General features: G+C 33.9%; 5 protein-coding genes across 8 annotated transcripts in view; 2 read left to right on the forward strand and 3 right to left on the reverse strand.

The window, feature by feature from the left end:
- Positions 1-17,547, forward strand: part of LOC126747969 (mitogen-activated protein kinase kinase kinase 4) — a 58,431-nt gene extending 40,884 nt beyond the window's left edge. Inside the window, exon 22 of one of the 2 annotated variants that reach the window (XM_050456946.1) lies at positions 17,382-17,547. The gene's annotated coding sequence lies outside the window, so the exon portion shown is untranslated. Of the gene's footprint in view, positions 1-11; positions 236-17,381 lie in introns of those variants that run through there. The other variant, XM_050456945.1, reaches the window with a different exon arrangement.
- LOC126747975 (probable enoyl-CoA hydratase echA8) lies at positions 169-1,504 on the reverse strand. Its single transcript, XM_050456962.1, has 5 exons — positions 1,298-1,504; positions 974-1,203; positions 781-925; positions 575-724; positions 169-515 (listed from the first exon to the last, which is right to left on the reverse strand). Exons 1-5 carry the CDS (start codon positions 1,356-1,358, stop codon positions 226-228), a joined length of 876 nt encoding a protein of 291 aa, XP_050312919.1. The 5' UTR covers positions 1,359-1,504; the 3' UTR covers positions 169-225.
- On the forward strand, positions 1,743-2,439 carry LOC126747978 (protein Abitram). The gene has a single exon (XM_050456964.1). The coding sequence runs from the start codon at positions 1,811-1,813 to the stop codon at positions 2,414-2,416; it is 606 nt and encodes a 201-aa protein (XP_050312921.1). The 5' UTR covers positions 1,743-1,810; the 3' UTR covers positions 2,417-2,439.
- Positions 2,434-3,051, reverse strand: LOC126747955 (histidine triad nucleotide-binding protein 1-like). The gene is made up of 3 exons (XM_050456935.1): positions 2,971-3,051; positions 2,686-2,910; positions 2,434-2,629 (listed from the first exon to the last, which is right to left on the reverse strand). Exons 1-3 carry the CDS (start codon positions 3,049-3,051, stop codon positions 2,468-2,470), a joined length of 468 nt encoding a protein of 155 aa, XP_050312892.1. The 3' UTR covers positions 2,434-2,467.
- Positions 2,869-17,230, reverse strand: LOC126747974 (odorant receptor 30a-like). 3 transcript variants are annotated; one of them, XR_007664564.1, is made up of 8 exons: positions 16,778-17,230; positions 10,507-11,364; positions 7,214-7,313; positions 7,062-7,163; positions 6,851-7,006; positions 6,682-6,789; positions 2,971-3,076; positions 2,869-2,910 (listed from the first exon to the last, which is right to left on the reverse strand). XR_007664564.1 is itself a non-coding variant. In XM_050456961.1 (6 exons), the coding sequence occupies exons 2-6, from the start codon at positions 11,232-11,234 to the stop codon at positions 6,733-6,735; spliced, it is 1,143 nt and encodes a 380-aa protein (XP_050312918.1). In that variant the 5' UTR covers positions 11,235-11,268; positions 16,778-17,230; the 3' UTR covers positions 6,551-6,732. The 3 variants fall into 3 exon arrangements, 2 of the variants coding, with proteins under 2 accessions (XP_050312918.1, XP_050312917.1); XM_050456961.1 differs by lacking the exons at positions 2,869-2,910; positions 2,971-3,076 and having other exon boundaries at positions 6,551-6,789; positions 10,507-11,268; XM_050456960.1 differs by lacking the exons at positions 2,869-2,910; positions 2,971-3,076 and having other exon boundaries at positions 6,551-6,789.
- Positions 17,548-21,783: the final 4,236 nt, after the last annotated feature.

Consider the following 21,783-nt stretch of genomic DNA (forward strand, 5'->3'; position numbering starts at 1 on the left):
ACAAATTTCAGTGCGTTAGAAAAGGAAAATCGAAAATTTCCTGTACTGGCCCGCCAGTCCTCCCGACCTAGACCCCCGTGAATAATTTTTTATTTTTTACCTGTTATGCTCCTTGGAAGGGTGACAGAGTCGGGGCACGAGGAAAGGATAAATAAATGAAAAACAAGACAAACTAAAGCTATTTATTATCTAATATATATATATATATATACAAAATATACAAATTCATAATTTACTTTTGGCATTTTCGCTCTCAAACTCTCTCTCCCACTCCGTGCGCTGTTTTTCCGTTAAATTATAAGATTTCCCGTGTCGCCCTATGCCCCCCAGAAACGCCTTCGCCCCCTTCACCACCTCCCCCGGGGGCACATTTTCCGCGTTCTCCCGTTCGTATTTTAACGCGTCCTCGAAGGCCCCATTGAAGGCCGCGTCGTACGTCGACCTCCTGTCCACCCCTAAACACTCCCGGGGGAACTTCGCTAGACAAGTGGCCAGCTGCAAGGCCTGACCTAAACCTATTTGACCAAAAAAAATGAATTCCAGTTAAACTGTTTGAAAAACCTTTGGTTCCTACCTGTGCCGCATGCCACCACCCTATTGACCAGGCCCCAATCCAGGGCTTCTTTGGCCGCCAACGATCTCCCCGTTAAAATTAAGTCGAGGGCCCTCGATAGGCCTATGAGGGCCGGTAGCCTGACTGTGGCCCCCCCAGTTAAGGGTACCCCTGAAACAACAGCTCAATTTATTAATTAATGTCTTAAGTGAATAACTTAACCTCACCAAATCTTCGACCATATAGACCGATAACCGCTGTGTCCTCCATGACCCTCAGGTCGCACATGAGGGCCAACTCGAGCCCCCCGGCCACCGTGTAGCCGCTTAGGGCAGCCACCGTTGGCTTCCTCACAAATGCTCTCGAGGGGAACTAAAAACTTCTCACTTTAATAGTGCGGTTAGTTGAGGTGTCACATACCATCATCGGTGGTAACTGATGCTTTGCCTCGGCTAACTCGTTTAAATCGAAACCTGAACAAAAGTTGCCCCCCGTTCCATATAAAACTGCCACCGATGAGTCTGTGTCCTCTTCGAAGGTGCACAAGGCTTCATCGAGCAGTCGCCCCGTTGGGGTGTCTATGCAGTTTCGTTTGCTCGGTCTGTTGATGCCTATAGTCGTGATGGGCCCCAATTTTTCTATTATTATGCCTTAAAAAGGGAAATTATTCGTGGCATGGGTTGACCCCATCAAATACCTCAGGAGAAGTCAGTGTTTAAACATGCAGTACCACCTTGTACTCACTTTTATTATTGCTCCTTGACATATTTCTACGGGAAACCCAATTAAAACGTCTACCGAACATAGTGCATTAGTCCCCCGTCTAAATTGATCGGCGGATTTTAATTTACCATGAGAATTAACATTGCCAAGCCATGTGGAGATAAATATAAACGAAAATCAGCTGTGGATGTAAACAGACTGCGTCATGTGCCGCAACGTCACTTGTCACTCCTGTCAACGGCTCAGTGCGGCCAACGTTAACCTAAATAAAAGCGTCACTATTTTTTATTTATTCGGTTGGCAACGGTTTCAATGTAAATGACAGCTGTCATCTGTGACACATGACAGCTGTCACTGTGACACATGACAGCTGTCACTGTGACACATGACAGCTGTCATCAGTGTCACATGACAGCTGTCACTGTGACACATGACAGCTGTCATCAGTGTCACTGTGACATATGACAGCTGTCATTGATAAACGTCACGTTTGTTTACAAAATGCACATTTTTCAAACAATTTAATTAATCGGCATGGATCCTCTCGATTCCGAGGATCAAATCGTCGCGAAAAAAATCAAACAATTATCCGTACCGATCCTGCAAAGTATCACTCGAGAGGAAATCGACAATTTCGAGCCCTACCACGAACGTTATTACGAGAACAAGTACTGTACCGCTTTTAATACGCCCCGAAAGAGACACGACACGATTTTACGGTTCCACTCGAACAAACTGATCCTTATATCTATAGCGGAGGGCCACGACATCTTTCGGAACAAGAAAGTTATCGAAAAAATCGACTTTACGGTGAACCAAGTGGACCGGTTGAATATTAATGTGTCGGGCAAGAAAAAGACCGGGGCCAAGACGCTGAAAAGGGGCGCGGTCTTGTGCTATTTAAAGTGTCGAGGGGAGGACGAACCGTATCCGGTTTATTGTGCCCTAACCTCGAAACTGATCGAAGTGAACCAGTTAGTTGTTCGGGACCCCCAGTTACTCGTCAAGAGCTATCGGGAGCTTGGTTACATAGCGGTGCTGAATCCCTCAAGGTTCGGACCTCAAAAATATGTGGAGAGCAATAGTGAATTATTGTGCGAAGAAGAATATAAGAAATCTCTCTGTTCTGTGTGTTTCTAACAAATAAAACAATATGCAACAATTATTATTAATTTATTGTGTCTGTGTGATTTACCCTGGGGGCCAGTTCATTTGCCTCCCGCCCAAAACGTGGACATGTAAATGATAAACTGACTGGCACCCGTCCTTTCCATTGTTTATCACCAGTCTGTAGCCGTTAGGTAACCGTTCTTTGGCAAGTGCTTTGGCAGTCAACAACAGGTGCCCGAGAACCTATAACCCCGAATTACAAAAACACATTGCATTTAACCCCTCGTTAATTGACCCACCTCTTGATCGGAAGTCTCTGCGTGATCGAGCATGGGGATCCTCTTCTTAGGGATCACAAGGAAATGCACCGGTGCCTGTGGGGCGACATCGTTAAAGGCCAGACATTGTTTGTCTTCGTAAATGATGTCTGCCGCAACCTCTTTTGCTATGATCTTATCGAAGATTGTTGTCGGTTGATTTTTGACTCTCACGAGATGTGTTTTTTTGACTTCACTGCTCATGGCCTTCAAGAAAATAGAGAAACACACAATATTAGTGTCCGGTGAGGAGGGTGCCCTACTTACTTTTGCCCGAACGAGGAGCTCATTGTTTCTAATGTAACTGCTTAGCAAGACCCTCCCATAAGTACGGAAAATCACGTTCATGCCTCACAACTAATAAATGAGCCTCCTATTGAAGGGTATTTGTTAATATTATTGTTGTTATTATTAATAATAATTTTTTTGACGTTTAAATTCGGGAGTCTCTACCCTGTCACCAGTCGGAACTTTAAGTAAACCGCGACATTTCACGCAGTACAGTGTTGCCGCTCCGTGTGCGGTTATCGAAGGCTTTGCTGAAATCAGGCAATTGAACCTTCTTCCAGACAATTTCCTGGAAGAAATTCACGCTTTCAACTGCCTGGAAAATTACCCTCAATAGTCTCAACTGCCTGGACGTATCAAAAAATTACTTTAATTAAGTAAAAATTGCCTGGAAAAGTTGCTTCAACTTTTCGGGACTCAATTGCCTGTTCCAGGCAACTGAACCTTCTTCCAGGCAATTTCCTGGAAGAAATTCACGCTTTCAACTGCCTGGAAAATTACCCTCAATAGTCTCAACTGCCTGGACGTATCAAAAAATTACTTTAATTAAGTAAAAATTGCCTGGAAAAGTTGCTTCAACTTTTCGGGACTCAATTGCCTGTTCCAGGCAACTGAACCTTCTTCCAGGCAATTTCCTGGAAGAAATTCACGCTTTCAACTGCCTGGAAAATGTCTCTCAATAGTTTCAACTGCCTGGACGTATCAAAAAATTACTTTAATTAAGTAAAAATTGCCTGGAAAAGTTGCTTCAACTTCTTGGGACTCAATTGCCTGTTCCAGGCAATTGAACCTTCTTCCAGGCAATTTCATGGAAAAAATTCACGCTTTCAACTGCCTGGAATTACTGGAAAATTGACGCTCAATAGTCTCAACTGCCTGGACCGTTTGGATTTTTTTAGAAAGGGAAAATCGGGTATAACTTTTTCCAGGTACATTTTCCAAAAAAGTTTCATGAGACTTTTTTGAAGTATTTTAAGCACTTTATCCATTTCCAAAAAAAAAATTAAATTTTTTCAAAAATTTTTTTTTTTAAATTTTTTACCCACAAATTTTCAAATTTTTCAAAAAATCTCTTATAACTTCGTTATTTTGAGATTTACGGCAAAATGTTATTCTACATAATTTGTTCTATTGTTGAATAGAAATACAATGATAAAAGAAAATTTTTCAAATTCTCAATAGTTTTCGAGAAAATAAGGAAAAACTGTCAAGAGGTTTTTCTCAATTTTCCAGAAAACTGTTGGACTTAAAAATTATTTTTTTATTGCATCAGATGCGCATTGAAATTCCAAACAACTTTTGTTTAAACAATTTTTTTGTGCAACTGATAGTTTTCCAGAAAAAAAATAAAAACCGAAATTATGGAGATTTTTCCAGGGGTACCCTTTTGGATTTTTTGAGGAACACTTTTTGGGGTATAACTTTTTCCAGGGACATTTTTCAAAAAAGTTTTATAAGACTTTTTTGAAGTATTTTAAGCATTTTATCCATTTCCAAAAAAAAAATTAAATTTTTTCAAAAATTTTTTTTCCAAATTTTTGACCCAAAAATTTTCAAATTTTTCAAAAAATCTCTCATAACTTCTTTATTTTAAGATTTACGGCAAAAACTTATTCTACATAACTTTTTCTATTTTTAAATAGGAATACAATGATAAAAGAAAATTTTTCAAATTCTCAATAGTTTTCGAAAAAATAAGGAAAAACTGTCAAGAGGTTTTTCTCAATTTTCCAGAAAAGTGTTGGACTTAAAAATTATTTTTTTATAGCATCAGATGCGCATCGAAATTCCAAACAACTTTTGTTGAAACAATTTTTCTGTGCAACCAATAGTTTTCCAGGAAAAAAATAAAAACCGAAATTATGGAGATTTTTCCAGGGTACCCCCTTTGGACTTTTTCAGAAAGGGAAAATCGGGTATAACTTTTTCCAGGTACATTTTCCAAAAAAGTTTTATTAGACTTTTTTAAAGTATTTTGGGCACTTTATTCATTTTTAAAAAAAAATTAATTTTTTTAAAAATTTTTTTTTTTCAAATTTTTTACCCAAAAATTTTCAAATTTTTCAAAAAATGTTTTATAACTTCGTTATTTTGAGATTTACGGCAAAATCTTATTCTACATAATTTGTTCTATTGTTGAATAGGAATACAATGATAAAAGAAAATTTTTCAAATTCTCAATAGTTTTCGAAAAAATAAGGAAAAACTGTCAAGAGGTTTTTCTCAATTTTCCAGAAAAGTGTTGGACTTAAAAATTATTTTTTTATTGCATCAGATGTGCATCGAAATTCCAAACAACTTTTGTTGAAACAATTTTTCTGTGCAACCAATAGTTTTCCAGGAAAAAAATAAAAACCGAAATTATGGAGATTTTTCCAGGGCACCCACTTTGGACTTTTTCAGAAAGGGAAAATCGGGTATAACTTTTTCCAGGTACATTTTCCAAAAAAGTTTTATTAGACTTTTTTAAAGTATTTTGGGCACTTTATCCATTTTAAAAAAAAAAAAATTAATTTTTTTCAAAAATTTTTTTTTTCAATTTTTTTACCCAAAAATTTTCAATTTTTTCAAAAAATCTCTTATAACTTCGTTATTTTGAGATTTACGGCAAAATCTTATTCTAGATAATTTGTTCTGTTTTTGAATAGGAATACAATGATAAAAGAAAACTTTCCAAATTCGTAATAGTTTTTGAGAAAATGAGGAAAAACTGTTAAGAGGTTTTTCTCAATTTTCTAGAAAACTGTTGGACTTAAAAATTATTTTTTTATTGCATCAGATGCGCATTGAAATTCCAAACAACTTTTGTTTAAACAATTTTTTTGTGCAACCAATAGTTTTCCAGAAAAAAAATAAAAACCGAAATTATGGACATTTTTCCAGGGTACCCCCTTTGGATCTTTTCAGAAAGGGAAAATCAGGTGTAACTTTTTCCAGGTACATTTTCCAAAAAAGTTTTATAAGACTTTTTTAAAGTATTTTGAGCACTTTATTCATTTCCAAAAAAAAAAATTAAATTTTTTCAAAAATTTTTTTTTTCAAATTTTTTTATCAAAAATTTTTCAATAATTTGTTCTATTTTTGAATAGGAATACAATGATAAAAGAAAATTTTTCAAATTTCCAATGGTTTTCGAGAAAATGAGGAAAAACTGTTAAGAGGTTTTTCTCAATTTTCCAGAAAACTGTTTAATTTAAAAATTATTTTTTTATTCCATTTTATGCACATCGAAATTCCAAACAACTTTTGTTTAAACAATTTTTTTGTGCAACCAATAGTTTTCCCGGAAAAAATTAAAAACCGAAATTATGGACATTTTCCCAGGAAGGGAAAATCGGGTATAACTTTTTCCAGGTACATTTTCCAAAAAAGTTTTATTAGACTTTTTTGAAGCTTTTCAAAGGCCATATCCATTGCCAAAAAAAAATAATTTTTTTTTTCAATTTGTCAAAAATCCTCCTTTATTTTGCAATTTAGGCCCAAATATTATTTCACCTTATTTGTTCAATTTTTTACTGAGAACCCAACGGCAAAAGAAAATTTTCCATATTTCCCATACTATCCCGTCAAATCATACTTTATTCAAAGGAAACTTTCCAGCAAACAACAACAACAACGTTATTAGGAAAATTTTAAATTACTTCACTACTTAATCGCGTGATTACCCTGAAAAACTTTAATAATTAATACCATTGCATTAAAGTCTGTTTAATAATAATAATAATTCAGCAGCATCAAGATCTACTGCAGGTATCCATGTCTCATGACCCCTGCATACGAGTAGGCCCCTTTGAGAGTCTAAAACAAGACACAATCGCACAACACCCTTGTATAACCCCTAAACCATGTATTTACTCACCGTTAAACACGCCTCATTATTCATCGGAATAAACGGTCCAATGTCCAGGGTCAGGGGTTTCTGAGCGCGCATCATCACGATCAGCAACGTCCTCTTTACTGACTCAGACTGCTCTGTCCAATTGCTCGAATATACTGCGTTTGACACATTAAAACTCTGTACAATGAGGATGAATTATTATGATTCAAATGAATTATTATTGATTGTTCACCTGTGTACTAATTCGAGAAGCGGTCCAACCGAATATCATGACCTGAGACAGTAGCAACAGCAGATAAACGAGTGAGAACGTGATCTCGATTAATGAATGGGACTAAAAGAGGATGAGTGAATGAATGAACTGTAGGTCTAATGGTTGCTTACCATCAGGATTTGTAGTAGGGCGGTCGCTATATTAACGGAGTTGAGGATGTACTCGAGTAGGATCACGTACTTTATGGCCTCGTTGATTTTGCTCACGAATCTGAAATGACGACCAGTTTTAGCGCGGGAATTTTAAAGTTTCTGATAAAAAATCCTGAAGGAATACGTCATCATATATTGTTAAGTTTATTCAAGTCTAGGTATATTAAACGAAACAGTGTTAATTAATTAAAGGTTATATACGAAAAACAGTGATTTTGCAGAAGAATTTTTTACTGGTAAAGTATGTGGGGTGGGTGGGGGGTGTAAGGGTAGTTTTTTGAAAAACAATTTTTTTTGTTAAAGATTAGACCCGTTTTTTAATAAAACTACCCTTAGCCCCCCACCCACCCCACATTCTTTACCAGTAAGAAATTCTTCTGCAAAATCACCGTTTTTCGTATATAATTTTTAATTTATTAACATTGTTTTTGTATTTAATATTTATATATAAAATTATTCTCAGATTTAAATAATATATATTGGGTCATAATTTTGTTCTCCTGAATTATTTCGTTTATTTAAAATTTATATATAAATATTTAATACAAAAACAATGTTAATAAATTAAAAATTATATACGAAAAACAGTGATTTTCAGAAGAATTTCTTACTGGTAAAGAATGAGGGGTGGGTGGGGGGCTAAGGGTAGTATTAATAAAAAAGGGTTTTTTTGTTTAAATTATTTTCTAGCTCTTATCTAAAAAAAAATCAAGGAAATCCGTGCTCTGGAAGCGTTTTTGTATGACTTTTTTGAAAATCAATAACAGCCAAACAGAACAATCCCAGTAACTGAATAATTAAAATTGGGTTAATGATTATTATCAAAATAATAAATCAGTATCACCAATTTTTATCCCCAAATATGTATTATAAAAAAAATTAAATAAGTATAAACAAAAACCACTGAATAAAAATGATAAAATAATTAAGAAGCTTCGATAAAAAATATACAAAACTTTTCGTGTTGTGTATACGTGATTAGAAATAAAGAATAATATAAAATATTAAAAATTATAGTTAATTTTCTGTAACCTGAGAGAGTAAGTTATTTAATTAATTAATTTTTTTCTTTTAAAGTAATTATTTTATGCACAAAAAACGGTTTTTCAATAATATAACCCGTACACCCCCCCACCCACCCCACACAGCTTACCAGTGAGAAATTCTATTGAAAAATCACTGATTTTATATTAAATATTTATTAATATATGTATATATAATTATATAAAATTTAAATAAACAAACTGTGTTATTATTTTGGACATTAACGACAAAACCAGCTGTTATTTATGCATATTATATTGGAAAAAATTGATTTTTTGAAAACAATTTTTTACTGGTAAGTTGTGTGGGGTGGGGTGGGGGGGGTAATGGTACTTTTATTAAAAAATGATTTTTTTCTTTTACAAAAAAAACCGCTTTTCAAAAATACTACCCTTAGCCCCCCACCCACCCCACACTTTTTACCAGTAAGAAATTCTATTGAAAAATTACTGTTTTTTGTTCATAATATTCAATCTAATAACACTGTTTTTGTATTAAATATTTATATATAAAATTTAAATAAACAAATTAATCTAGAAAAAAAAAACTATGACCCAATATATATTATTTATATTTGCGGATAATATTATATATAAATATTTAAGACAAAAATAGTATTATTAAATTAAAAATTATATACGAAAAATAGTGATTTTGCATAAGAATTTTTACTGGTAAACTGTGTGGGGTGGGTGGGGGGCTAAGGGTAGTATTTTTGAAAAACGGTTTTTTTTGTAAAAGAAAAAAAATCATTTTTTAAAAAACTACCCTTACACCCCCCACCCACCCCACATCCTTTACCAGTAAGATAATACTATGAAAAATCACTGTTTTTCATTTAATTATCCAATGTAATAACGCTGTTTTTATATTAAATATTTGAATGTTATTAAATTAAATATTGCATTTATAATTTTTGCAAAAACATTGTTTTTTTATCAAAACAATCCTTACCCCCCATCCACCCTAAAAAAAAAAAAGTGTTATCATATCTGGTTCACACTCTCACGAGATGTGTACCAAACTCACTATAACTCTGTGAGTTCTTAACTCATAAAAATCGTTCGTATATCAAAACGTTCAGAAAAGAACGCTCTAACTTTTAGTGAAAACCCCATTAAGATGCCTTGAACAGTTTTTGAATTATCTTATCTGAAACTTATGTATGCAAGATTAACTGTCCTAGAAACATATAGTGCCGTAACCCCTGGACCTTGACTCACAAAACCCATTGTAACTTAGTGAGTTCTTAACTCACAAAAATGCTTTGCATATCAAAACGTTCAGAAGAGAACGCACTAACTTTTAGTGAAAACTCCATTAAAATACCTTGAATAGTTTTCAAATTATCTTGCTTAGAACATATGTCTGCAAAACATGACTACCCTGTGAAACAAAAACCGCTATAACTCAACAACCACTCGAGCTAAATATACGTTTTATATACCAAAATGATCCTCAGAAACCCACTTATAATCTGTAGAATAAACTGTGTTATTAGATTGGATATTAATGACAAAACCAGCTGTTATTCATGGGTAATATTTTGGAAAACAGTGATTTTTTATAGGAATTTTTTGCTGGTAAAGTATGTGGGGTGGGTGGGGGGTGTAAGGGTAATTTTTTGAAAAACAATTTTTTTTTGTAAAAGATAAAAACCGTTTTTTAAAAAAACTACCCTTAGCCCCCCACCCACCCCACAAACCTTACCAGTGAAAATTCTTCTGCAAAATCACTGTTTTTCGTATATAACCTTTAATTTATTAACACTGTTTTTGTATTAAATATTTATATCTAAATTTGTTAACAAATTTAAATAATATATATTGGATCATAGTCTTTTATCTTCTAGGTTATTTCGTTTATTTATATTTTATATATAAATATTTAATACAAAAACAGTGTTGATAAATTGAAGGTTATAAACAAAAAACAATGATTTTGCTGAAGAATTTTTAACTGGTAAGGTTTGTGGGGTGGGTGGGGGGTGTAAGGGTAGTTTTTTGAAAAACAATTTTTTTTTGTAAAAGATAAAAACTGTTTTTTAATAAAACTACCTTTACACCCCCCACCCACCCCACAAACCTTACCAGTTAAAAATTCTTCAGCAAAATCACCGTTTTTCGCATATAATTTCTAATTTATTAACACTGTCTTTGCATTCAACCAAAAATAAACGTTTATTCAACCTCCCTCTTGACACTCACCCGATTAAAAACTGATGTTTCTCAATGAGGGCCTCTACGCCGGTCCTTCGATCGAACATAGTGCGCGCCCTAATTTGCAAAATCGCCAGTTGAGAGGTGACAAACACCATAAGGCTCTGCAACATGACCTGAGAACAGGAATTGAACAAAACGCCCATTTGGGACAAACAGAGTTTGCAAACGATCATCACTGGTCCGTTCTCGTTTATATCGAACGGCAACCACAACTCGTACATGAAGTTCTCCCCTGGGGCCAGTTTATGTGACACCAACTTATGGACATTAAATATTATGTAAAAATACACTGAGACCACCGTGGTGAACACTTGGAACCTCGAAGTTGCTCGGTAGAACTTACAGTGGTCCAAATAGGACCGTTTGATGTCACTGTCAGAAGAGGCACTTAATAATATGTTGCCTTCTTCGTCGATTACATGCTGAAATAGGCCTGACACGTTGTTAAAAGAGAAAACGACTATTTTGATATTAACCAGGGTTATTAGGGCCGCAAGTGAGACCAGGCCAAAAACGTTCTGAGACTCGCTATGATCGAGGGCCACCTGGGTCACTTTTACCACCATCGAGAGGTTGTATAAGATGTATATGGTTTTCGTGGAAAAACCGTATATGCGATACCACTTCTGGGCCTGTTTCGTCTCGAATTTGCCCCATAGCCCTATGGCCGTCATAAAGAACTTTGTCAGCTTATAAATGCTTCTCTCGGACATCTTACGTGCTCTCTACGGCGTCACTATTTAATGCCTTAATAGCGACTTTATTTATTATTAATCAAATGATTGCCTGCCATATAAGTTTGTTTTAACGACTTTAAACGTTTGGAAGTTTGCCGCTTATTAGCTATATTAAAAAAGGGGTTTTTTCTCTCTTTACAGGGTGTTAAAGCTAATATATACCCGAAAAAAACGGTGTAAAACGAAGACCGTGAATAATAAAAAATTGTTTTGCCCAATAAATAGTTCAATGCCAATTAAAGAGGAAATATGAAGAGGAAGTGATGATGTTTTTAGGTCAAAACAGGTGGATTCTGACGAAATAAATGAGTCCGGTGTGTGTTAATGAAAAGTGAGTAAATAAAATTGAATATTTGCGGTGAAGGTGAGTGGGTGCCTCACTGAAGTCAGCCGTGGAACCAATTATTATTATTATTATTATGTTTAATACATGGTGCGGTGTATATGGTTTGTTCTATTGTTGGTTAGGAATGTAATGGGGAAAGAAAACTTTGTATATTTTTAACGGTTTTTGAGAAAATTGGGAGAAACTGTTTGAGGGGTTTTCCTTCGTTTTCTGGAAAACTGTTGCGGTTGAATGTTATTTTTTTGTGGCATCTGATGCGCATTAAAATTTCGAGCAATTTTTGTATTAACAGTTTTTTTCTCCGACCGATAGTTTTTTAGGAAAAAAATTTTTTAAATGCAAATTTTTAGGATTTTTTTTTGAGTAGATTTTTCAAAAAAGTTTTATAAGACTTTTTTGTTGTTTTTTACGCGTTTTATCGATTTCCAAAAAAAAAAATCAACTTTTTAAAAAAAAAAAATTTTTGAATTTTTAGCCCGAAAATTTTTCAATTTTTTAAAAATCGTCCCTAACTTCTTTATTATTTGATTTACGGCAAAATGTTATTCTATATAATTTGTTCTATTTTTAAAAAGGAATCTAATACTGAAAGAAAATATTTAATTGTCCCAGTAGTTTTCGAGAAAATGAGGAAAAACTATTCGGAGGTTTTTCCCAATTTTCTGGAAAACTATTTAACTTAAAAATTATTTTTTTATTGCATCTGATGCACATTGACATTCCAAACAGCTTTTGTTTAAATAATTTTTTTCTCCAACCAATAGTTTTCTAGAAAAAAAATAAAAACCGAAATTATGAACATTTTCCTAGGGGTACCCCTTTAGATATTTTGAAAAAGACTTTTTTGGGTATAACTTTTTTTCAGTACATTTTCCAAAAAAGTTTTATTAGACTTTTTTGAAGCATTTTGAAAGATTTATCGATTTGCTAAAAACAAAATTTAATTTTTTCAAAAATTTTTTTTTTTTATATTTTTTGGACAAAAATTTTTAATTTTTTCAAAAATCTTCTATAACTCTTTTATTTTTAATTTTTCGACTAAATGTCATTCTTTATGATTTGTTCTATTTTTGAATAGGAATTCAATTCTAGAAGAAATTTTTTCATATTCCGAATAGTTTTCTAGAAAACGAGGAAAAACTGTTTAAAGGTTTTTCCCAATTTTCTGGAAAACTGTTGAATTTAAAAATTATTTTTCTGTTGTATTTGATGCGTATTGACATTCCAAACAACTTTTGTTTAAACAGTTTTTTTATTCAACCAATAGTTTTCCAGAAAAAAAATAAAAACCGAAATTCTGGACATTTTCCCAGGGGTACCCCTTTGGATTTCTTGAGGGAGGAATTTTTGGGAAAATCGGTTATAACTTTTTACATGTACATTTTCCAAAAAAGTGTTATAAGACTTTTTTGAAGTATTTTGAGCACTTTATCCATTTCCAAAAAAAAATTAAATTTTTTCAAAAATTTTTTTTTTCAAATTTTTCACCCAAAAATTTTTTAATTTTCCCAAAAATCCTTTATAACTTCTTTATTTTGAGATTTAGGGCAAAATCTTATTCTACATAATTTGTTCTATTTTTGAATAGGAATACAATGATAAAAGAAAAATTTCCAAATTCTCAATACTTTTCGAAAAAATGAGGAAAAACTGTTCAGAGGTTTTTCCCAATTTTCTGGAAAACTATTGAACTTAAAAATTATTTTTCTATGGCATCTGATGCGCGTTGAAATTCCAAACAACTTTTGTTTGAATAATTTTTTTCTCCATCCAGTAGTTTTCCAGAAAAAAAATAAAAACCGAAATTATGAACATTTTTTCAGGGGTACCCCTTTGGATTTTTTGAGGTAGACTTTTTTGGGTATAACTTTTTTTAAGTACATTTTCCAAAAAAGTTTTATTAGACTTTTTTGAACCATTTTAAATAATTTATCGATTTGCTAAAAAAAAAATTAATTTTTGCAAAAAAAAATTTTTAGTAGAAAAAAAAAAAAATTCTGTTCTAGCTTAGAAAGTATTAGACCTACAAGAATGGTTCCCATATTAAATTGTATAAATAAAACATTGTTTTTTATAAAGTCTACCCTTAGCCCCCCCGCCCACCCCACACAGTTTACCAGTGAAAAATTCTGTGGCAAAATCATTGTTTTTCAAAATAACACACATTAAATATTTATATATAATTTAAATAAACAATTTTATTTACGTATATATGATTTAATAAAACAGTGATTTTTCAAATGAATTTTTTACTGGTAAACAGTGTGGGGTGGGTGGGGGGCTAAGGGTAGTTTTGTTAAAAAATTGTTTTTTTACAAAAAAAAATTGTTTCTTAAAAAACTACCATTACACCCCCCACCCACCCCACAAACTTTACCAGTGAGAAATTCTATTGAAAAATCACTGTTTTTTTAAAACAGCAAACATTAACAAAAAATAATTTTATCCATAATATTATTAACTCTTAAGGGGTCAACTAAAATCCATGCTCCTTAAAACTACTTCTTTGTTCTTTAATTGACAACGTTTCGGCTTATATATTAGGCCCTCTTCAGGGCAATACAAATGTAAAATAAGCAATACACAAGTTATGGTATACAGTGGCCATAAACAATTATTAGGAATTAAAATACATTAAGTTTTAATATATTTTCATTATTTTTAATGTATAATAGTATAATATAAGTAAGCGATAAACCCGAAATAACCGTTTTGTCGCTACATCCGCGATTTCATTTATTCACGTTAAGTATGTTAATTTTTGTCGAGATTTAATCGTTCGACTATAATTTTAGTTATTTCGGTATTTCCCGCAAACGGCCTTGATTTTGGTCGGGTGATTTTTTTTTTTGCATACAAGAACCGAAAATTTACATTAAAACGTCACTTCTCAAAATATTCTCGAGTGACGAACAACTTATAGAGAAATTGCCTATTGGTGCAATCTTTATTTAAATTAAAAGAAAAGAAACCGTTATTTATTAACGACAATAAAACGAGACGGACAACAATATTGGCATTAATTAATTGAACATCGAATAATTAAAGGAGAACGACGTGTTTGAGTGTGACAGAAACAAACGATCGCTGCCATTTTTTTATCGGTTTTACGTCACGTATAAAAGATTAAAAAAGTTACACGTAAACATTGAATTTTGGTCCATTAGTATCTACTCAATATATGAACCATGTATGTATGTATGTATTAAATATGTATGTGTTCAAGATGAAGACTTGATGGAGGTTTTTTCTAATTATTTTCGAAACACGTGAAGATTTTTAAATGAAATTTACTACGGATCCTCAACTGTTTATGCTCCATTTAACAGACTTAAAAACTTTTTTCATAAAAATTTGTGATTTTTTCAAAAATTGTCCATAACTTCTTTATTTCGCCATTTACGACTTAAAGTTATTTTTGATAATTTGTAGCATTTTTAACAAGGAATCTAATGGCAAAAGAAAATTTTCAAATTTCCCAATAGTTTTCGAGAAAACTCGGAAAAACTGTGTAGAGGTTTTTCCAGATTTTCTGGAAAACTATTGAAGATAGAAATTATTTTTCTATTGCATCTGATGCGCATTAGAATTCCAAACAACTTTTGTTTCAACAATTTTTTTCTGGAATCAATAGTTTTCCAGAAAAAAAATTAAAACCGAAATTATGGACATTTTCCTAGGGTCACCCCTTTGGATTCTTTGAGGAAGACTTTTTAGGGTATAACTTTTTTTTGGTACATTTCTCAAAGAAGTTATATAAGACTTTTTTGACGTCCTTTAAGCGATTTATCGATGTACCAAAAAAAAATTAAATTTTTCAAAAAAATTTTTTTTCTCAATTTTTTCCCCAAATAATTTTCAATTTTCCAAAAATCTTCCATAAGTCTTTTAATTCTTGATTTATGGCTAAAAGTTATTCTTTATAATTTGTTCTATTTTTAATTTGAAATCCAACGCTAAAAGAAAATTTTCAATATTTCCAATAGTTTTCGAGAAAACTCGGAAAAACTGTTAAGAGGTTTTTCCCAATTTTCTGGAAAATTATCGAAGATAGAAATTATTTTTCTATTGCATTTAATACGCATTGAAATTCCAAATAACTTTTATTAAAACAATTTTTCTCTCCGACCAATAGTTTTCCAGAAAAAAAATAAAAACCGAAATTATGAACATTTTTCCAGGGGTACCCCTTTGGATTTTTTTAGAAATACTTTTTTGGGTATAACTTTTTTTTGGTACATTTTTCAAAAAAATGTTATAAGACTTTTTGAAGTGTTTCAGGTGATTTATCAATTTACCCAAAAAAAAATTAATTTTTCGAAAAAAATTTTTTTTACAATTTTTGGTTCAAAAATTTTTCAATTTTTCAAAAATCGTCCATAACTCTTTTATTTTTGGATTTATGGCTGAAAGTTATTCTTTATGATTCGTTCTATTTTTTATGGAGAATCTAATGCTAAAAGAAAATTTTTAATATTCCTAATCAAGGGTAAGTCTAATAAAAAAGTTTTTTTTTATATAATAATACTTTTCTCACTTAATTTTTTAAGGTTTTCGAAGTAAAATGTGAAAAAACTCGAATTTATTTGTCGTAAACAAGACGTGAGCAATAAATTACTTAATTCGAGCGTCAGGAGTGAAAAAACAAGAGAAAATGACGCCTAACTGGTTAATTGCATCGCAGTTATCACCATAAATATTCCATTAAACTAATAATCAAACGGAGCGGGTTTGACGTAAAAATTCGAAGAAAAAAATAACACGAGCGTATAGGAAAGAACTCTTATGGTCTATAGACTTTAATTATTAAATATTTAATTTGTACGTGTTTCTCTCAGATTTACAGGAACGTTATTGTGCACATTAAACGACTTGTAAGATAACAGATCAGGGGTCAAGAATATGTCGTAACTTATGCACGTACCAACAAAGTCCGAAAGTCGTACGTAAACTGATTTATTGCTTTTGCTCGAAACGCAATTCTGATAAGTCGTTTTATGTCTTTTAACCGTCAGAGGACAAAAATAAATGATTTTCACTTTAAAGGCGTCCTAGTCCTAACCAAAAAAACAAATTGAAATTTGTATATTATCAAATTATAGCCCCATGTGTCTAGATCACAAAAAGGTAAACGGCACTGCTCTACCCCGATTAGAACAAAAGTTATACGCACTTTTATCCAACAAGTTCCCGATGTCGATGTACGAAAACTCCCCAAAAGAAGCGACCCTCAAACAGCAATTATTATTGTGGACGGTTCTTAGGTTGATCTTGACGTTCAATTAAACGTACTCTTGACCGACAATATCGAGAACCGACCGCCTTTTTTGCCTCGACTGGAACCCTGGACGTCGCATCGGTGGGTTCCTTAACGTTGACCCCGTGTGACGTAAATCGTCGCCGCCTATAAAACCGGTCACACTGCGGAACTTTTCATCAGTTTTACGGTTAATGCGGACTTGAAACGCGCGTCGAAAATGTACACGAACCCGTTCAGTCGTACCCACAGTCACATCCGTCAAGTGATCGACCGGTTCTTGCACCCGAAGGGTGAAAAGGGGATCCGGAGGAACACCTCCAACGACTCCCTGACGTCCGATAGTGGGGTCAGCGGTAAAAAGAAGAACCGCGGAAGAACCACGTTTTCTATTAAGTGAATCTGGTGCTGGGTGGTACCCTGTTGGATTTATTTTTGAAGGTGATTTATTAAGATTTCACGAGCGTAGTCTTAATTAACATTAATTATTATTATTAATTATATATTTCTTTTGTTGCAGGACTATAAGAGGTTCACGTAGATCAATGTAGTGCACCCCCGAGACGAGGGCCATAGCAGGAATAAAATGATACATTACTTAAGGTTTTATCATGTTAATTTTATTTAAGTTGCAATTTTATGTTATAAAACTGACATGACTTAATAAAATATGACTTTTAATACAATTTTGTTGCGTTATTTAAATTAATAACGTATAGTTTAGTCAGCTATAACTGGTAAAAACACGAAATTAAAAAAAAAACTGATAATAAACTAAATAAGCCCAATCAGTTCATATAAATTCTGACGGAAACGTTATTGCTAACTTCACGTGTGTTAGTCAGCGCCATCTGTACACTTAACGGAAAAACTCCTAGACACTTTTCCTATAGGATTCTATTGGCGGGTCAGTAAGCGCCATCTGTGCGTGTAACCCAAAAGCTCCCATAAACATTTCCTATAGAAATCTGCTCAAGTGTTAGTTAGCGCCATCTGTGTTTTTAACATGGAAACTCCTATACACTTATACTAAAGAAATCTGTCAAAGTGTCAGTTAGCGCCATCTGTATTTTTAAGCAAGAAGTTCCTATATACATTTCCTATAGAAATCTGCTAAAGAGTCCGTTAACGCCATCTGTGTTTTTAACGCAGAAGTTCCTATACATTTTTTCTATAGAATCCTGCTGGTGGGTTACTCAGCGTCATCTATGGATCTAACGAAAAAGTGACTCTCGTGCCCGGTGAGTCTGTCTCTTTCTCTCTCGTGGTCGTTCGATACGTCATCAATTTGACTGGGGCATAAGCTTGTGTCTGGATGGTCATGTGGAAATGCACGGGCATGAAAAATGTATACACGTGTCTGTTGCGTGTTGTTCGTTTTACATGAAGTATATTGCGTGTGAATTTTACGTGATACATGTTGCATATGTGTGTTGTATGTGTAGCGTGAGTATGTTGCGTCTGTGTGTTGCATGTATGTATGTTGCGTATTGTATGTGTTGTGTAATGGATCCTTCATGTGAATTTTACCTGATATATGTGTTGCATGATACATGTTGCGTGTATGTGTTTCGTGTGTATGTTGCGTATTGCATGCATGTGTTGCGTGTTGCATGTATATGATTTGTGTTCTACGTGCTGTGTACTTGCATGTTGCAAAAAGGTATACGTCACGGCTCTAACCCGAATAGAATCAAAGTTATAGAATTCTGCTGCTGACGCCATCTGTGTCCTTAAGGCGGAAACTCTTGTATTCTTTTCCCGTAGAAATCTATTGGCGTGTTAGTTAGCGTCATCTATGCATGTAAAGGTGAAGCTTCTATACACTTTTCCTATAGAAATCTGCAAAAGAGTCCGTTAGCGCCATCTGTTTTTTTAAGAGAGCAATTCCTATACATTTTTTCTATAGAATCCTGCTGGTGGATTCCTCAGCGTCATCTATGGATTTAAGGATGAAGTTCTCGTGCCTGATATGTCTGTCTCTCTTTCTCTCTCTCGTGTTTGTATTTTCGGTTCGTCATCGATTCGACTGGGGCATGAGCTCGTGTCTGGATGGTCATGTGGATACTGCACGGGCATGAGAGAATATATTAAATGTGTTTGTTGCGTGTTGCATGTTGCGTGTTGTTCGTGTTGCGTGTGTGTTATGCGGGTTACGTGTCTGTGTAGCATGTTGCATGTATGTTGTACGTGTTGCATGTGTGTATGTTGCCTTGTTGCACGTGTTGTGTATGTTGCACGGATTGCGTGATTTGCATGTGTGTAAATAACATGTTGCATGTATTGCGTGTTGTATGTGTTTGAAGTAACATGTTGCATGTATGTATGTTGCGTATAAAATATTACGTGTGTATGTTGTGTAACAGGTGTTGCATATGATGCATGTACATATGTTGCCTGTTGCATGTGGTGTATGTTATATTTGATGCACATTGCATGTGTATGTCACGTGTTGCACATGTTGCTTGTACATGTACAAATTATGCGTGTTTCGTTTGCTGCGTCATTCATGTTGCATGTTGCATGTATGCGCAACATGTATAACACGCAACATGCAACACATACATCAAGCAAAATTCATAAGCAACAAGCAACCTACACACGCAACACGTAACACATATACACATAACACGCAACATAAACATGCAACATGTACAAAATACAACATATTAATGCTACACATGCAACACACATCTGCAACATGTACACACACGCAACATACAACAAGTAACACAAAACACATGCAACGCACAACACATTCATCACGCAACATTTGCAATACACACCCACACACACACGACAAGCAACATGCAATGCACATTACATTCAACATACAACACACGCACAAAACACACGCCACATGCAACACATGCAGACATGCAACACACATATGCAACACGTACAAACACACAACACGTATAACACGCAATACACAACATGCAACACGTACAAACACGCAACACAATATACACGAAACACGAGTTAGACAGCGCCATCTGTATACTTAACGGAAAAACTTCGAGACACTTTTCCTATAGGATTCTATTGGCGGGTCAGTAAGCGCCATCTGTGTGTGTAAGCCAAAAGCTTCTATAAACATTTCCAATAGAAATCTGCTAAAGTGTCAGTTAGCGCCATCTGTGTTTTTAAGAGACAAGCTTCTATACACTTTTCTTATAGAATTCTGTTAGTCCAATAGGTAGCGCCATCTGTGCTTTTAACATAGAAACTCTTATACACTTATCCTATAGAAATCTGCTGAAGTGTCAGTTAGCGCCATCTATGTTTTTAAGAGCAAAGCTTCTATGTATTTTTTCTATAGAATTCTGTTGGCGTGTTAGTGAGCGCCATCTGTGTATGTAAAGGAGAAACTTTTATGCATTTTTCCTATAGAAATCTGCTGAAGTGTCAGTTAGCGTCATCTATGTATGTAAAGATGAAGCTTCTATACATTTTTCTTATAGAATTCTATTGGGGGTGTAAGTTAGCGCCATCTGTGTTTTTAAGGGAGGAGCTCTCATAGCTGGTATGTCTGTCTCTTTCTCTCTCGTGGTTGTATGTTCGTTTCGTCATCAATTTGACCGGGGCATAAGCTTGTGTCTGGATGGTCATGTGGAAATGCACGGGCATGAAAAAATATATTACACGTCTCTGTTGCGTGTTGTTCATGTTGCGTGTGTGTTATGCGGGTTACGTGTCTGTGTTGCATGTTGCATTTGTTGCATGTTGCATATGTTTTCTAAAGCATATATCGCGTAATACATATGTTGTGTGTTGCATTTGTTGCGTGTTGCTTTTGTTGCATGTTGCATATGTTTTTTAAAGCATATATCGCGTAATACATATGTTGTGTGTTACATTTGTTGCTTGTTGCATATATTATTGCGTGTTATTTATGTCGCGTTACATATGTATTACGCGACATATGCTTTAGAAAACATATGCAACATGCAACAAAAGCAATATATGCAACAAGGAACACACAACATATGCATTACGCGACAAAAGTATCACGTGCTATACGCAACGCGACAAATGCAACACACAACATATGTCGCGTAATACATATATTGCGTGTTATTTATGTCGCGTAATACATATGTTGCGCGTTGTATTTGTTGCGTGTAGCATTATTGCGTGATACTTTTGTCGCGTAATGCATATGTTGTGTGTTGCTTGTTTCATATATTGCTTGTTGCATATATTGCTTTTGTTGCATGTTGCATATGTTTTCTAAAGCATATGTCGCGTAATACATATGAAACGCGACATAAATAACACGCAATATATGTTTTACGCGGCATATGTTGTGTATTGCTTATGTTGTCTAAATCATGTATCGCGTAATACATATGTTGCGTATTGCATTTGTTGCTTGTTGCATATATTATTGCGTGTTATTTATGTCGCGTTACATATGTATTACGCGACATATGCTTTAGAAAACATATGCAACATGCAACAAAAGCAATATATGAAACAAGCAACACACAACATATGCATTACGCGACAAAAGTATCACGCAATATATGCTATACGCAACGCGACAAATGCAACACACAACATATGCTGCGTAATACATATGTTGCGTGTTATTTATGTCGCGTAATACATATGTTGCCCGTTGCATTTGTTGCGTGATACTTATGTCGTAATACATAAGCTGCTTGTTGCTTTTGTCGCATGTTGCTTTTGTTGCATATGTTTCTAAAGCATATGTCGCGTAATACATAAGTTGAGTGTAGCATATATTGCGTAATACTAATGTTGCGTAAAACATATGTTGCGTGTTACATATATATTGATTGTTAATTATGTCGCGTTACATATGTTTTACGCGACATAAATAACACGCAATATATGTTACACGCAACAAATGCAACACGCAAAATATGTATTACATGATATATGCCTTAGGAAAC

The sequence above is a fragment of the Anthonomus grandis genome, chromosome 20 (genome assembly GCF_022605725.1).
Source record: "Anthonomus grandis grandis chromosome 20, icAntGran1.3, whole genome shotgun sequence".
In the NCBI taxonomy this organism is placed as follows: domain Eukaryota; kingdom Metazoa; phylum Arthropoda; class Insecta; order Coleoptera; family Curculionidae; genus Anthonomus; species Anthonomus grandis.